Source organism: Ranitomeya variabilis, chromosome 7 (assembly GCF_051348905.1).
Source record: "Ranitomeya variabilis isolate aRanVar5 chromosome 7, aRanVar5.hap1, whole genome shotgun sequence".
Taxonomy (NCBI): domain Eukaryota; kingdom Metazoa; phylum Chordata; class Amphibia; order Anura; family Dendrobatidae; genus Ranitomeya; species Ranitomeya variabilis.
In genome coordinates, this window is record NC_135238.1 from 85,065,040 (window position 1) to 85,083,164 (window position 18,125).

Consider the following 18,125-nt stretch of genomic DNA (forward strand, 5'->3'; position numbering starts at 1 on the left):
GGTGTCTCCACATTGTGAGCAGCGCCACCCCGGTCTCTTCAAACTCCGCCTCTTCTAAGTGCATGTAAGTGGATGACATTTCTTTGGCTTCCACATAGTGCCCAAACTCTGGCGCCTACACAGTGGATTCACTTACATGCACTTATGAGAGGCAGCGTTTGAAAGGATGGTGGCGAGGTTTGAAGGGACTGGGGCGGCGCTGCTCACAATGTGGAGACACCCAACGGACTGAACCATGCAATTTACATACAGAGAGGGACAATTAAAAAACACTTTTTCTGGGGTATGCAGGGACACATCTGAGGATGTAAAGGGGTTGCAGGAACCACACTCTTATGATCGTAAAGGTGATGGGCAGGGTTTATAAGCCAAAAAAATTGATGACAGGTTTCCTCTAAGCTACTCACAGTACTGTCGGAAAAGTGAGCGTGGTTTAGTGAGAGTGAGCAGTGTCATCCACAGCCCTCTTTTACTAAGATTTAACATAATTTATGCTATAAACTAGTGCAAATGACAATGCTCACCTACATTTAGATTTGCTTTTCTGTGGCATGGACAGGCTTTCACAATTTTTTTATGTTAGGCTAGGTTCACATTTGCGTTCAGGAGGGCTGCGGATGGCTGCGTACTTCCTCCCTTCTTCCTCACTGGGTACGCAGGGACATGCGTTGTATGCGGCGATTTGATGTGTGCGGCGACCGCACATAGTACTCAGACCAGTGTTATTCTATGGGGCAACTCAGATCTACGATTATTTTCTCATGCTGATTCAGAATCGAGAATCGGATCACGCGCACTCATACAAGGGTGTTTGTGAAACACTGGACTGCACTCAGATGTCATCCGAATCCAGCGTGATTACTGCGGATATCGGCAATGGAGAAGATGAAGAAATTACTTTCCACATCTCCTCCGTAACTGTTGTGAGATTCTCTGATGCGACAGTATTGGAGCACAAAGCAATGACACTCAGCTCACATTTGCAGCAGAGTTTGAGCCAAGTGTCATTAGAAGACCGTATCCAATATCAGGTTAATCTGCAGCTTAGTAGCATTGTGAACCTTCCCGAAGCCGGAACTTAGTCAAATGCTGCCAGGAGGAAATTCATTTCATTCCTCCAACCAGCATTCGGGTTTCAGTCACAGGGGCATCACTGGAGCGTATACAAAGAGGCGGCTGTAACCGTGCCCGCAGCCCTGACTAACAGCCAGCCTCAATGCAGAGCCAGTGTGAATCAGGGTCGGGGGCGCATGAACAGCCACGGCTCTTTATAGTCAGAGCGGTGACTGAACAACCCGAACACTGCCGGGGGGAAAAAGTTCATTTTCTCCCTGCAGTGTTCTGCTAAGTGTGGGCACTATGATGGTTACTAAAGCTATTAACCTGCAGATTAAACCCCTATCTGCAGGTTAATAGCGTTTTTTCAGGTGATAGGTTCCCTTTAAGTTATACCATTATATCTCTCTTTGCAATTTTATAAGATTGCACTATCTGTAGCCAAGAGACAGTAAAGTTATAATTAGCATGAAAAATCTGCAATCAGATTTACACTAAAAGAGGAAAGAAAAGAGAAGGATATGAGATTTAGAGGTATAGCTGTTGAAAAAAGGAAGATTTTGCATCATATTCGTGGTTCAGACAAGAGGGCAAAACTTGTGAAAATTAGATTGTTAATTTGGTACTAAAACAAAAATCCATCTATTAATATTTATTTTAGGTTTAAAAGTTAGCACTGATTATTTTTTTAATATATGTTTGTAGCAAACAACCTATAAATATGCAAGCACCTATCGCAGTTATAGCCGATGGCTGCTATGTCTGCCTCAGGTCATTATATTATACCAAGAAACTATTCAGACAACTGGAATATATTGATCTTCTTTTTAATAGTGAATAATAATGATAATAAAACCATTGATAAAAATTGGGAGAATTAAACAAAAGACGTTCCTAGAAGCAGACTATTATTAATAATGCTAAATACAAGTAACAGACCTAATACTATAAAATAACGAGTGTCCTCTATCAGCAAATCCTCACCTACTATGAGGCTAGCTTAGCACCTGACCTCAGGCGGCAGCCTGCTGCATCTATAAGGGGGGAACAGATATTGTAAATGGTTTTGTTGCGAGAATAATTTGTTAATGCCTATTGGCTTGCATTCTCTTTAATAGTGGGCACACATGATCGCCCCCCTGCTACAGGAAGACGGTGGCTGCGTCTAACAGTGTGCTCACAATTAAAGAAGGTGAATATTCACTGCCCCACGTCAGCAGCAGTGAATATTCTGGCAGCTAATCTCAGTGTTTGAGAATGCATGGCAGTGACATCATGCACTGCTACAGGCTGAAATTAGCTGCTGGCATCAGCACAGGATGCAGCGTTGCAAGGGAGAGGAAGAAAGGTGAGTATAATCATTTTTTGTATGTGTGCACCATGATGGAGGCCATGGATACGAGGATGGGGATATGGTGGCCATGGATACCTTGATGTGGATATAGTGGCCATGGATATCAAGATGTGGATATTGTGGCCATGCCATGGTTACCAAGATGGGGATATGATGGCCATGGATACCAGGATGAGGATACTGGGGCCATGGACATCAACATGGGAATATATTGGCCATGGATAACAGGGTGGGTATATGGGGGCAATATATACCAGGATGGGGATTATATATATATATATATATATATATATATATATATATATATATATATATATATATATATACACACAAAACAGGATGATGGATATTAGTACAGAATTGGGAAACATTACCCCTATGACAGTGTCAGCAACAGATCCCCTCATAACAGTGTGTCATGACCTAATTTTTTACTTCAATTCTTTTAATCTTTTTTTTTCCTCCTCTAAAACCTAGGTGCGTCTTATGGTCCGCTGCATCTTATTGTCTGAAAAATACGGTACATGCAAGTAAGTAAAAAAATATTGTCCTTAAAGATGTCCATATTCTTTCAGAAATTAATAGACACAGAATTGACAACTTATGAATGACATAATGATAAAAAATATACGTGTATGTGACAAATATGCAAATATTGCTAAAAATTAATTAATAAAGAGAAATTGTGATGCAGAGGTCAAATTATGAAACAATTGTTATGTGAGGTCAATGTAAGTTATTGTAACCATGAGAGATCTTGTTTAATATAATCATAATAACCAGGGACAATACGAATATCAAAAGCATATTTGATTGTGAAAAAAAGGTGACAGGTAAAATGAATATTATATCCATATTCATTTGAATGGTATCTAAAGCTGAAAATGTCACCTTTTCTACCAGCTAGTCCTTCAGCGAGATGTTGATTGATCTTTAAACACCTCTCTCGCCCTGCCTAACAATAACTTTTAGCCGCCATCATTTGCTCTCATGCCGTGATGATCTCCTTTATTTCTAATGTTATGAAGAAGAGTTTTTTTACGGCACGAATATAAAGCACAGAATGTACTATGTGGGCTCTTTCCTGTAGTACAATTCATCATCCGGTTACTTTTTGCAGCTTGTGGGGTCAGCAGTCTATCATTATGGCACAGAAATTATTGACATTCACTAACAAGAAAACAACAACGGCTCTCTGAATATGCTCTTATAATCAACACCGTGATTTTACAGCACGGTGCAGCAAACAGCTGTCATTATCCCTGATTGCTCCCCATGTAACACACAACCTTTTATGATCTGGAAACCAGCAAATGCATCTTACGCTAGATGACCCTTTGGAAAACGAAAAAAAATATTTTAACATCGTCATTAATCAACATTTTCTCTGGAATTCACTCCCCTGATTTACAAAAGACTCAGACCAGGAAATAAATAGAGCTTTAATCATGTTTTTCTTGAATATGTTTGAGATGTTTTTCATTTTAGTACTGAACATTATGTCCTTTCTAGTGAGGTGCGAACGTGCTCGGATAACGTGTTAACCAACCATGCTCGGGTGGTATCTGAGTATCTTTTCCATGCTCGAATAATATGTTTGAGTCCCTGCGGCTGCTATATGGATGAAACATCTGCGGGGATTACCTGTTTGTTAGGCAATTCTCGAGTGTGTTGCGGCTGTCTACCACCGCAAAACATGCAGTCGCAGGGAAAAAAAAATATTACCTGATAATGTTTGCTCATCACTACACCTTTCTTATTCAATATTTTTTTCTCTGCATAAGACATCGAATACAATAACTGATATATAATAATACTCTGCAGAATGAAAGTAGAATGACATTTACCCGCATAATCTGTCCGTGCGTAATGACTGTCTTCTGATTTTGTCGTTGCTGTGGTGTTTTCTGCAAAAAAAATTATATTAACATTAGGAGCTATATCAATGACAGCTGATAAGTCTCCACGCTAAGAATTTATTGTAATGATCACTGAATTGTGTCAGTACATTTAACATGCAGATATGTTTCTTAGGCTGGGGTCACACAAGCTTATATTCTCTCACGTGAGAGAATCGGGCAGATTATGCTAATGACACTCGGCTCAGTGTCAGTTTATTGTCTCACATGAGACAATCGCAGCACAGGTGCCGAGAAGAGGGAGAACTTAACTTCTTCATCCTCTCCATTGTTTGGGTTTGTGTAAATTGGACTGAACTCAGATTATGTCCAAGTGTAGTCCAATGTTTTACTTGCACACATAGACTTGATTGGGTGCACATGTTGGCATGAAGAATTGACATGAGAAAAAAATTGCAGATCTACACCACCCCAAAGTATACCATTGGGCCACGTGTTATAAATCATCGAATAGTACACGTCCAAGTTATACGCTCACACGAGCGATGTTTTATTGTTGTTGTTTTCTGCTTGGGGCAAAACAGCTCATCTGCCACATAAGACACCAGCATTATAAAAAAAAAAACAATACTTGCTTGCTGGGGGCTAAAATACCAATAATTTTCTGAAATTGCAGAAATAAAGAGAGAAAAATAAGGAAATGAGCCCAGGTGGCATCCAAGCAGAGTTCTACAAGGGCTTATTTCCAGAATTGCAAGATATCTTCTATCCATGTCCAGGCCTGATAGCGGCGGCGCCTTTGGTCCACAACACCGGTTTAGGGGAAACTGGTCTCCTGTAACCCTCTCTCTAGGGTATTAAATAGGTTTTTAAAACTTTAAACGGGCTTTCTGGGCACAAGAAAATTATTTTTTTGTTCCTATATTAAGGAAAGCAAACCCACTTGTTGCCTTAATTTTATATTGTGAGTTCTCATTCACCCTCCTGCATTTATTTGCACAGTTTACTATTGTTTATGTTCTGGACTTCCTTCCAGCTCTCCCTCAGACATGCCAACTACGTTTACCATGATACATTACATTACACACATCTCCAACTCCCACCCTTACTGCCGGCCCACTGTGTCTAGTTATCTGTGATCTCTGACCTGCCCACTGCACTCATAGACTTTGCTCTTTCTACTGCCAAACTGACTCAACATACAAAAACTGACAGGCCTGCTTGCTGTCACCCTTCTCCACTACCTCTCTACATTACAGCTCTCTCTTAGGGTGTCAGCATTTTCCAGTAACCCTTCTCCTCTTTTCCACTTCTCCCCACCTCCACTCCAGCAGCCCGTTCTGACTTCATCTGCATCTAGCCTCCCCTTTCCTTCTCAGCAGCCTGCTCTCTTCTCCTCCACACCCAGCTTCACCCTGCCCACCCTCCTTCACAGCAGCCTGCTCTCTTCTCCTTTGCATTCATCATCCCTCCTGGTTCACAGCATCTGATTATCTCATTCATGCTCCTCCCCTGCAAAATAAAGGCCACACCCCTAATGACATCATCATTCACCTTTGCTGACCCCTTAATGCAAGGCTCAGCCTGAGAGACAAGCTACAAAGCAGAGGCAGGGAACCTCTGTATTTTGAGACTTTTATGGACAGTAGCAGGAAGTAAGGAGCTTCTATGTTACAGCTTAGGAACAAGCAGGAACCTTAACAGCAAGTAAATTATGATGGTCCTTTATTTGCCGTAGGCTCTTGTATGTCCAAACTACCCCTTTATCTTTCACCCCTGGTGCTGGATGTGCACCCAATTCACTCCATTACCATCTGCTGTTGGAATAAGAGAATGATTTATTATTCGTGAGCTGACTTTTTTGTGCATAGAAAGTTTACAGTCTCGTCTCTTAATATTCTTCATAGGGTTCTTTAATGGTTCATTTAGGGACAGTCTAAACAGGATGTTGAAATATAATTAGTCTTGGAAATAAATCCCATCTGGAATTTATTGTAAATCTAACTGATGGCTGTGATGGATACTGCTGATAAATGCCATCTGCAGCCATCCTACACCCATAAACTAATGCCGCCAAATTGTATTGAATAGGTATCAGGAAAAGTTGAGTTTAACTTAATGCAATTCAGGAGATTTTAAGGGTGGCCAAATCTGTACATTACAGTCGACAATAAAAAAAAACAAGACACAAAATAGGTTAATTATGATGAATCAGTATAAATGGAATAAACTTTGAGAAAATACAAACAATTTCATATATAACCATAAAAAAACAAAGCATGACAAATTCAAAATTGTCAGTGCTCCTGTTTGCTACGGTACGAGTTTATGGAACATTTTGTTCAATCTATGCAGAGAAGACAGAAATAACTCCACAAGTCCAAATGCGGAGAGCAAAGAAATAGGTTTACTCCTCTGTTTACCATCTGCGGCTCACATAATGTACAAAGTAAGGTCTTTCCCATGTAGTTTATGGCATTTTAAGAGCCAAGTGTTGCACCTGCTAGCTTCATGTTAAAGCTTCACAACTCCCTGGTACATTTTAGCGAGCCTAAAAGACGCAATGAAACTAATAATTTCATCCTTGTATTATTCACTGATGGCACTGATGGATTTACCAAGCTGTTGCTGTCTTTACTGCTCCCGTAAATTCTCAATAAAATATGACAGCTAAAATACCAGCTAGAAGATATTCTGTGCAAAATGGATCCACTTGCCCTGTTGCTGTTAAGAGTTCATTGCATTCCTAATGCTCAGATGTGTATAACCAGGATTGTTATTTACTGCAGGAACCCTCTGAAATCAGTAAAAAAAGCATAACCTCTGATAGAGCCTTCATCATGGTTCACGTTACATTATTGATGTACAAGCCCCATCATAGATGTTATAAAGAAAGGTTAAATAAAAGGTTTATAGAAGATAAAGAAAATTCAAATCTGATTATTCTCTTCATGCCTGATTGATGCTGTAATGTTAATTGCTATTATTACAATGACATTTATGACAATGACAAAAGGAGACATTCTTCCTTGTCTTTTTTTCTAATTTTGCCTTACCTATATCTACTCATCTCAAGGTCCCATACATATGTACAGTATATACACACACTGCATAAACACATGTATACAGACACGCTGCAAATACATGAACGTGTATAGACACACACTAAACATACACAAGCATATGTACACATACTGCACAGACACATGTATAACATCTCACTAGACCGGTGACTAAACATAAATAAAGAATGATCTCTAAAGTAGTGCATAAAATTAAAATAATTCTTTATTAATAAACATTAAAAACCAAAATATACATCAAAGAAGGGTCCTGGATCCTATGAAGAGGGACTTAACTGCCCTAGGATATTCCAAAGCATTGGCCACATTCACAATAGTCATTTCTTAATGGTTGAAAGTAGGGTGCTTCCTCTGATGATTCACCTTAGTGGAGTGTGAATTAGTTCCCCCAATGTGGGAATCAATGCCAATCCTTTCAAATTTAAGGTATATATATGATAAAAGAACAACTATTAGTATATCCCTGCATTCCTGGGTAAAACTACGTTTGTCCCTATGTGTCTGTGTGCGCTATATCATATAATGATTTTACTTAAGGATGGTAAAGATCAGGGGGTAATATGTACCTGATGTGCAGCCATGTGCGATTCCTCGGCGTCCCTCTGCCCCGACGCTCGTTTCGCAATGCTTCTTCGGGGATCTCCTTGAGTAAGATCATTATATGATATAGCGCACACAGTCCTTCTTTGATGTACATTTTGGTTTTTAATGTTTATTAATAAAGAATTATTTTAATTTTATGTACTACTTTGGAGATCATTCTGTATTAATGGTTGGTCACCGGTCTAGTGAGATGTTATACAGTATAGTGGTACATTGCCCTTAAGGTGGATGGGCATAATTTTGGGGCACCTCATTGTGAATACATACACATGTATATAGACACACTGCACATTCATATGTATACACACACTACACATACACATGTATAAATACACACATTCCACATACATACACATGTACATGCACACTACACATGTATACATACACAAACTGTACATACACATGTATGCAAATACACTGCACATACACATGTGTACACACACTGCCAATAAGCATGTATAAACGCAGTACACAATGTTAGGGCTGGTGGAATGCACCAAATAATATTAAGGAGAATATAAGGTGCGTTCACAGCCCACGGTCCACCGTGCAGAGATAACACCTGCTGCTTAGTAATGATGGATAGTATATGGCGGTATTATGTAAACACACGGGTTAACTTCATCCGGTATGTAAGGAGGCGAAACCTGTTGCATCACAGGGCTACAATACCGCAGAGCGAATGCTAGTGTTTGGTCACAGGACTCTGCCCCAAGAACACAGGGTTAGAGTCCCTCTAGACCCACTAGCGCTCGGCGTCGCAACTGCAGTGCCAGGGAAAAACTAAACGCTAAAGATTTAGTGCACTGGGTGTGCACAGCGCCACTCTGCAATGCGCCACTAACCGCCCTAACTAGGGACCGGAAAGCGCACTAGCTGCACATGGCACCGCACTGGAAGATGCTGCTGTATTGACGCTGTAGTATCGTGCCTCATGCTGCATGGCACTAACTGGCGCTAGTCAGTTCCAAACATCCAAACCACATACAAAAACACTAGGGAAGGGGTTGATTAGGAGCTTTGACCAGATAACATCCACACATCCACACACACACAATTTTAGTTTATACTAGCGCATGGCCGAGCGGCCATGTGAACCTTTTATAGCGGAGTCCTTCCGGGATCTTCCAAGTGGTCCAATCAGGGCCGCTTTAGGACATGAGCATGTGACCCCCACCCTCCAATGGGAGGTCATCCCATGGGCATGCTCAGTTGAGAAAAAGCAGGACTTTATCCCAGGGACATCTGCTCGCCGCTGACCACTGCTGGCTATAATAGCAGAACCAGGAATGACAGTGGTAACCAGATGCACAGCATCGGGTTGAGCAAGATGCTGGGACCGGCATCTCTGCTGAGCAGGCTCCTCTGCAGCTGGGGAAAAATGGGAGACCGCAGATGACATAGTTTGAGATTCCACCTGTGCAGCGGCGGGAACTCAACACCTAACACACATACACAAGTATATACACATTGTAAATACATATATGTATATATAAATATATGTACACACAGTGTATATATACATATGCTGCACATTTACAAATATATATATATACAGACACTGCACATACACATTTATATACACACTGCGCATACATACACATGTATGTATACACTGCACATACACATGTACAGTACACACCAAAAGTTTGTACACACCGTCTCATTTAAAGATTTTTATCTATTTTCATGACTATGAAAATTGTACATTCACACTGAAGGCATCAAAACTATGAATTAACACATGTGGAATTATATACTTAAAAAAAGTGTGAAACAACTGAAATTATGTCTTACATTCTAGGTTCTTTAAAGTAGCCACCTTTTGATTTGATGACTGCTTTGCACACTCTTGGCATTCTCTTGATGAGCTTCAAAAGGTAGTCACCGGAAATGGTTTTCACTTCACAGGTGTGCCCTGTCAGGTTTAATAAGTGGGATTTCTTGCCTTATAAATGGTGTTGGGACCATCAGTTGTGTTGTGCAGTAGTCTGGTGGATACACAGCTGATAGTTAGTGTTGAGCGATACCGTCCGATACTTGAAAGTATCGGTATCGGATAGTATCGGCCGATACCCGAAAAGTATCGGATATCGCCGATACCGATACCCGATACCAATACAAGTCAATGGGACACCAAGTATCGGAAGGTATCCTGATGGTTCCCAGATGGGATCCATATTAATGTGTAAAATAAAGAATTAAAATAAAAAATATTGATATACTCACCTCTCCGACGCAGCCTGGACCTTACCGCTGTGAACCGGCAGCCTTCTTTGCTTAAAACGAGCGTGTTCAGTACCTTCCATGATGTCACGGCTTCTGATTGGTCGCGTGCCGCTCATGTGACCGCCACGCGACCAATCAGAAGCCGTGACGTCATCCCTCAGGTCCTAAATTCCTAGAAGGGAATTTAGGACCTGAGGGATGACGTCGCGGCTACTTTTAAATTTGTAGCATCTGAAAGTTGATTGCTGTTTTTCATCATACAAGTTAACATTATGCTTTACTTGTTTCTGCATTATCCTTTAATCTTAAGTAAAGAATTTACAAAAAAAAAAATAGCTGATAGGAAACCACTGCTAAGGACAGGCAACAAGCAGAAGAGACTTGTTTGGGCTAGAGAACACAAGGAATGGACATTAGACCAGTGGAAATCTGTGCTTTGGTCTGATGAGTCCAAATTTGAGATCTTTGATTCCAACCACGTTGTCTTTGTACGATGCAGAAAAGGTGAACGGATGGACTCTACATGCCTGGTTCCCACCGTGAAGCATGGAGGAGGAGGCGTGATGGTGTGGGGGCGCTTTGCTGGTGACACTGTTGGGGATTTATTCAAAATTGAAGGCATACTGAACCAGCATGGCTACCACAGCATCTTGCAGTGGCATGCTATTCTATCCGGTTTGCGTTTAGTTGGACCATCATTTATTTTTCAACAGGACAATGACCCCAAACACACCTCCAGACTGTGTAAGGGCTATTTCACCAAGAAGGAGAGCAATGAGGTGCTACGCCAGTTTACCTGGCCTCCACCGTCACCAGACCTGAACCCAATCGATATGGTTTGGGGTGAGCTGGACCGCAGAGTGAAGGCAAAAGGGCCAACAAGTGTTAAGCATCTCTGGGAACTCCTTAAAGAATGTTGGAAGACCATTCCAGGTGACTACCTCTTGAAGCTCATTAAGAGAATGCCAAGAGTGTGCAAAACAGTCATTAAAGCAAAAGGTGGCTACTTTGAAGAACCTAGAATATAAGACATAACTTCAGTTGTTTCACACTTTTTTGTTAAGTATATAATTCCACATGTGTTAATTCATAGTTTTGATGTCTTCAGTGTGAATGTACAATTTTCATAGTCATGAAAATACTGAAAAATCTGTAAATGAGAAGGTGTGTCCAAACTTTTGGTGTGTAGTGTACATGTGTATGCGCAGTGTGTTCATACATGTGCATGTATGCGCAGTGTGTATATAAATGTGTATGTGCAGTGTCTGTATATATATATGTATATGTGCAGCGTATGTATATATACACTGTGTGTGTGTGTATATATATTTATATATATACATATATGTGTATGTATTTACAATGTGTATATACTTGTGTATGTGTGTTAGTTGTTGAGTTCCCCCGCCACTGCACAGGTGGAATCTCGAACTATGTCCTCTGCGGTCTCCCATTTTTCCCCAACTGCAGAGGAGCCTGCTCAGCAGAGATGCCGGTCCCAGCGTCTTGCTCAACCCGATGCTGTGCGTCTGGTTACCACTGTCATTCCTGGTTCTGCTATTATAGCCAGCAGTGGTCAGCGGTGAGCAGATGTCCCTGGGATAAAGTCCTGCTTTTTCTCAACTGAGCATGCCCATGGGATTACCTCCCATTGGAGGGTAGGGGTCACATGCTCATGTCCTAAAGCGGCCCTGATTGGACCACTGGGAAGGTCCCGGAAGGACTCCGCTATAAAAAGTTCCCATGGCCGCTCAGCCATGCGCTAGTATAAACTAAAATTGTGTCTTCAGTGTGAATGTACAATTTTTATAGTCATGAAAATACAGAAAAATCTTTAAATGAGAAGGTGTGTCCCAACTTTTGGTCTCTACTGTATATATATATATATATATACACTGCACATTCAGATGTAAGCACCCACTACCCATACACATGTATATACACACACTACATATACATATGTACAGTACAGACCAAAAGTTTGGACACACCTTCTCATTTAAAGATTTTTGTGTATTTTTATGACTAAGAAAATTGTACATTTACACTGAAGACATCAAAACTATGAATTAACACTTGTGAAATTATATACTTAACAAGAAAGTGTTAAACAACTGAAATTATGTCTTATATTCTACGTTCTTCAAAGTAGCCACCTTTTCATTTGATGACTGCTTTGCACACTCTTGGCATTCTCTTGATGAACTTCAAGAGGGAGTCACCGGGAATGGTCTTCCAACAATCTTGAAGGAGTTCCCAGAGATGCTTAGCACTTGTTGGCCCTTTTACCTTCACCCTGCGGTCCAGCTTACCCCAAACCATCTCGATTGGGTTCAGGCCTGGTGACTGTGGAGGCCAGGTCATCTGGTGTAGCACCCCATCACTCTCCTTCTTGGTCAAATAGCCCTTACACAGCCTGGAGGTGTGTTTGGGGTCATTGTCCTGTTGAAAAATAAATGATGGTCCAAATAAATGCAAACCGGATGGAATAGCATGCTGCTGCAAGATGCTGTGGTAGCCATGCTGGTTCAGTATGCCTTCAATTTTGAATAAATCCCCAACAGTGTCACCGGCAAAGCACCCCCACACCATCACACCTCCTCCTCCATGCTTCACGGTGGGAACCAGGCATGTAGAGTCCATCCGTTCACCTTTTCTGCGTCGCACAAAGACTTGGTGGTTGGAACCAAAGATTCCAAATTTGGACTCATCAGACCAAAGCACAGATTTCCACTGGTCTAATGTCCATTCCTTGTGTTCTTTAGCCCAAACACGTCTCTTCTGCTTGTTGCCTGTCCTTAGCAGTGGTTTCTTAGCAGCTATTTTACCATGAAGGCCTGCTGCACAAAGTCTCCTCTTAACAGTTGTTGTAGAGATGTGTCTGCTGCTAGAACTCTGTGTGGCATTGACCTGGTATCTAATCTGAGCTGCTGTTATCCTGCGATTTCTGAGGCTGGTGACTCGGATAAACTTATCCTCAGAAGCAGAGGTGACTCTTGGTCTTCCTTTCCTGGGGCGGTCCTCATGTGAGCCAGTTTCTTTGAAGCGCTTGATTGTTTTTGCCACTGCACTTGGGGACACGTTCAAAGTGTGCCCAATTTTTCGGACTGACTGACCTTCATTTCTTAAAGTAATGATGATCACTCGTTTTTCTTTACTTAGCTGTTTTTTTCTTGACATAATACAAATTCTAAGAGTCTATTCAGTAGGACTATCAGCTGTGTATGCACCAGACTTCTGCACAACACAACTGATGGTCCCAAGACCATTGATAAGGCAAGAAGTCCCACTTATTAAACCTGACAGGGCACACCTGTGAAGTGAAAACCATTCCCGGTGACTACCTCTTGAAGGTCATCAAGAGTATGCCAAGAGTGTGCAAATCAGTCATCAAAGCAAAAGGTGGCTACTTTGAAGAACCTAGAAAATAAGACATATTTTCAGTTGCTTCACACTTTTTTGTTAAGTATATAATTCCACATGTGTTAATTCATAGTTTTGATGCCTTCAGTGTGAATGTACAATTTTCATAGTCATGAAAATACAGAAAAATCTTTAAATGAGAAGGTGTGTCCAAACGTTTGGTCTGTACTGTATATACTCACATATACTGCACATACACATATATACTGTACATACACACTGCGCATAAAATACATACCATCCTGACTCCTCTTCAGTTCCTCTAGACTCCTGCTGGGGTCCCCTTAAAGAGTGGGTTCATTGAAAAATTGCCCAATTTTCACCCTCACTTCACTGTAATACCGGCCCTGTTATCAGCCTGTCTCCTCGTCAGTTCATATAAAGTCCTGCAGTTAAAAAACCTTTGGTGACAACATGATTATATGACTATGATGTCACTAAAGGTCCCTAAGTAGTCTTAACCTCGAAATAAAAATGCCAGGGGCCCCTAATAAAGTGATGGCCCTTGGCAATATTCCAGTTTGTTCTCCCCACAGCAGGCCCTGACTGTAACTAGAACTTATTTTTGGAGTAGGGCCTATATTTTAAGCATACTGTAAAATCATGTTAGGGTTTATTTTTGGGATAGGTCTTATTTTCATGGAAAGACGATACTTATATGCCCTTCTGATAATCTATGGGTTCAATAAGCTAACTGCTGCAGTCAATGACAGGTCTCATGTCAGGCTACTCTTTCAGCATTTATTCTGTCCCCGCATAGATCGCCAGAATGGTCTTCACTGGAACCTTGGTACTAAAACTGGTGTTTATAGCTTCTGTAACTGCTTTTTAAGAAACCCATCCTTCTAAAAATGTTACTGAAAGTCCGAGAACAAACATGAACTTATTGTTTGAGGTCAAAAGATGATGTAAAAATTTGGTTAGCTTCCTTTTAATTTATTTTCTAAAGCACCCTTAATTCCAGGGCATTTCCCATATGAAGGAGGTGCAAAGAAGATTTACATTGAGTAATATATGCATAACATTAAATATAATATACGTCAATCAAAAAACAATCTCATTAAACATGACTAAATAAGGAAGAATATGAATTTAAAATGGCAGTCACTTTATTCAGAAAAGTCAAGTACTTGTGTTTTACTTGACAATATCCCTGGTTAACACGATGGTTGAACTGGAACCGATGAATTTCAAAATTTATTGACTGAGCCCCTCTGTAAGGTTACCATGGAAACATCAACTATTAAAGATTAAAAGGACAATTCATTAAAGTGAGATGTCACTGAGCAGAATCATAAGTCAGAAATCAACAAAAATATCTGGCCTGATAAAGGCTATGTCTGACTCAGATTATAAAATCAGTATTTTATGTATGTCTGAGGAGATAGCTGCTTAAAAAAAATTATTGCCTGAAATGAAGATGACTTATCCAATATGACATTATAAAATGATGTACAGGAAACTTCAGTTCTGTGCAGATTTATTTTCAATAGGTAAAATGTGCAAAATTTCTTGTTGCTAAACCCATGAGTGAATAGCAATGTTATGGTACCCTATACCGATATATTGTATGTAGAGAGATAGTAAGATATGTACATGCAATATATATATATATATATATATATATATATATATATATATATATATATATATATATATATATATATGTACACTACCGTTCCAAAGTTAAGGGTCACTTAGAAATTTTCTTATTTTTGAAAGAAAAGCACAGTTTTTTCCAAAGAAGCTAACATTAAATGATTCAGAAATACACTCTATATACTGTTAATGTGAGAAATGGCTATTCTGGCTGCAAAAGTCTGGTTTGCAATGCAATATCTGCATAGGTGTGTAGAGGCCCATTTCCAACAACCATCACTCCACTGTTCTTATAGTACTCTGAGTTTGCTAACTGTGCAAGAAAGCTGAAAACAGTTTGTCTGATTAGAGAACCTATAAACCTGACCTTCCTTTGAGCTAGTTGAGAATCTGGAGCATTACATTTGTTGGCTCCATTAAACTCTCAAAATGGCAAGAAAAAAATAACTTTCATGTGAAACTCGACAGTCTATTCTTGTTCTCATAAATGAAGGCTATTTAATAGGAGAAATTGCCAAGAAACTGAAGATTTCCTACAACGGTGTGTACTACTCCCTTCAGAGGAGAGCACAAACAGGCTCTAACCAAAGTAGAAAGAGAAGTGGGAGGCCCCGCTGCACAACTGAGCAACAAGACAAGTACATTAGAGTCTGTAGTTTGAGAAATCGACTCCTCACAGGTCCTCAACTGGCAGCTTCATTAAATAGTACATGCAAAACGCCAGTGTCAAAGTCTACTGTGAGGAGGCGACTCCGGGATGCTGGCCTTCAGGGCAGAGTGGCAAAGAAAAAGCCATATCTGACACTGGATAATAAAAGGAAAAGATTAATATGGGCAAAAGAACACAGAAATTGGGCAGAGGAATATTGGACAGACAAATCCAAGTTTGAGGTGTTTGGATCACACAGAAGAATATTTGTGAGAAGCAGAACAACTGAAAAGATGCTGGAAGGGTGAATGACGCCATCTGTCAAGCATGGTGGAGGTAATGTGATGGTCTGGGGTTGCTTTGGTGCTGGTAAAGTGGGAGATTTGTACAAGGTAAAAGGGATATTGAATAAGGAAGGCTATCACTCCATTTTGCAATGCCATGCCATACACTGTGGGCAGCGCTTGATTGGAGCCAATTTATTCCTACAACAGGACAATGACCCAAAGCACACCTCCAAATTATGCAAGAACTATTTAGAGAAGAAGCAGGCAGCTGGTATTCTATCTGTAATGGAGTGGCCAGCGCAGTCAACAGATCTCAACCCCATTTAGCTGGTGTGGGAGCAGCTTGATCGTATGGTACGCAATAAGTGCCCATCAAGCCAAACTAACTTGTGAGAGGGGCTTCTGCAAGCATGGGCTTAAATTTCTCCAGATTTCCTCAGCAAATTAACTGCTAGAATGCCAAAGGTCTGCAATGCTGTAATTGCTGCAAAGGGAGCATTCTTTAACGAAAGCAACATTTGAAAGAGAAAATTATTATTTAAAATAAAAATCTTTTTTTTTGAACCTTGTCAATGTCTGGACTAGATTTTCAATTCGTTTGGCAACTCATTTGATTAATAAAAGTATAAGTTTTCATGGAAAACACAAAATAGTCTGGGTGACCCTAAACTTTGGAACCGTAGTGTATATACATATATATATTGTGGTATTTCAACTCACGTGGTACTATCTTGAGTTAGAAAATAAGAACACTGTCTCTTTAAATCCTTGGTTGGTTTATCATTATGTAGCATAAAAAAACAAGAGGGGAAAATGAACACAGTCTTTCTGGCTAAAACAACAACAGAACACCAACAAAGAAAAACAAAATGCTGCAACACAGTCATACATTGTTGGTAACATCCCGCTCTGGAGCAACACAAGTTCAGTCTTTCCTCCACAATACACAAACCACTGGAAAATCCTCCTTCCAATCTTGCTGACCAAAGATTACCTCTAGAGTCCAGTTATTTAAACCCAAGACCATGTGACTCTTTCCATCATGTGACTGACCACATGGTCATGACATAACACAGGTCCTGTTGGCTCTGCATGTGGCGATATAGTGGACCTCCTCCCTCCCGCTCTATGAAGGCCCACTAAAACCAGCCCATGCAACTTTAACTTAACCCTCACAACACGTAGCGTGCTGGAGGAAAACACTCTGGTTTCATATTACTGACGCCATTAAGCCCAGTGACACATATCTTGCCTCTATTACTTTACCAGTGACTTTGTTACAATCTATACCTATATATATATATTATATATATATCTATATATATAAGAGGCATCGTGATTACTCGCTAAACCCACCCCCTACACAGTAGCTCCGCCCCCACCACATTACCACACATAATCCCGCCCCCCACCATATCACCACACACAATCCCACCCCCCACCACATTACCACACAATCTGCACCACATGACCACACACAATCCCGCCCCCCCACATCACCACACATAATCCCACCCCTTCAACACATCACCACATATAATCCCGCCCCTCAACACATCACCACACAATGCCGCCCCCCCAACACATCACCATACATTATCCCACCCCCCACCCCATTACCACACACAATCCCGCCCCCACCCCATTACCACACACAATCCCCCCACCACATCACCACACATAATCCCACCCCCCACCAAATTACCACATATAATCCCACCCCCCACCACATTACCACAGATAATCCCGCCCCCCACCACATTACCACAGATAATCCCACCCCCCACCCCATTACCACACTTAATCCCGCCCCCCACCACATCACCACACATAATCCCGCCCCCAACACATCACCACACATAATCCCGTCCCCCCACCCCATTACCACACTAAATCACGCCCCCACCACATCACCACATATAATCCCGCCCCCACCCCATCACCACACTATTGTTATTAACTTCATTTTAAGTTAATTTACCA

General features: G+C 40.9%; 1 protein-coding gene across 2 annotated transcripts in view; it reads right to left on the reverse strand.

Moving 5' to 3' along the window:
- Window positions 1–18,125, reverse strand: part of TMEFF2 (transmembrane protein with EGF like and two follistatin like domains 2) — a 1,006,851-nt gene that overhangs the window by 313,020 nt on the left and 675,706 nt on the right. For both annotated transcript variants that reach the window (XR_013218244.1, XM_077275380.1), the window contains exon 7: window positions 4,258–4,317. Coding sequence is in view for 1 of the 2 variants with exons in the window: in XM_077275380.1 (XP_077131495.1) it covers window positions 4,258–4,317 (60 nt within the window). In the remaining variant the exon portion in view is untranslated. The remainder of the gene's footprint in view (window positions 1–4,257; window positions 4,318–18,125) is intronic.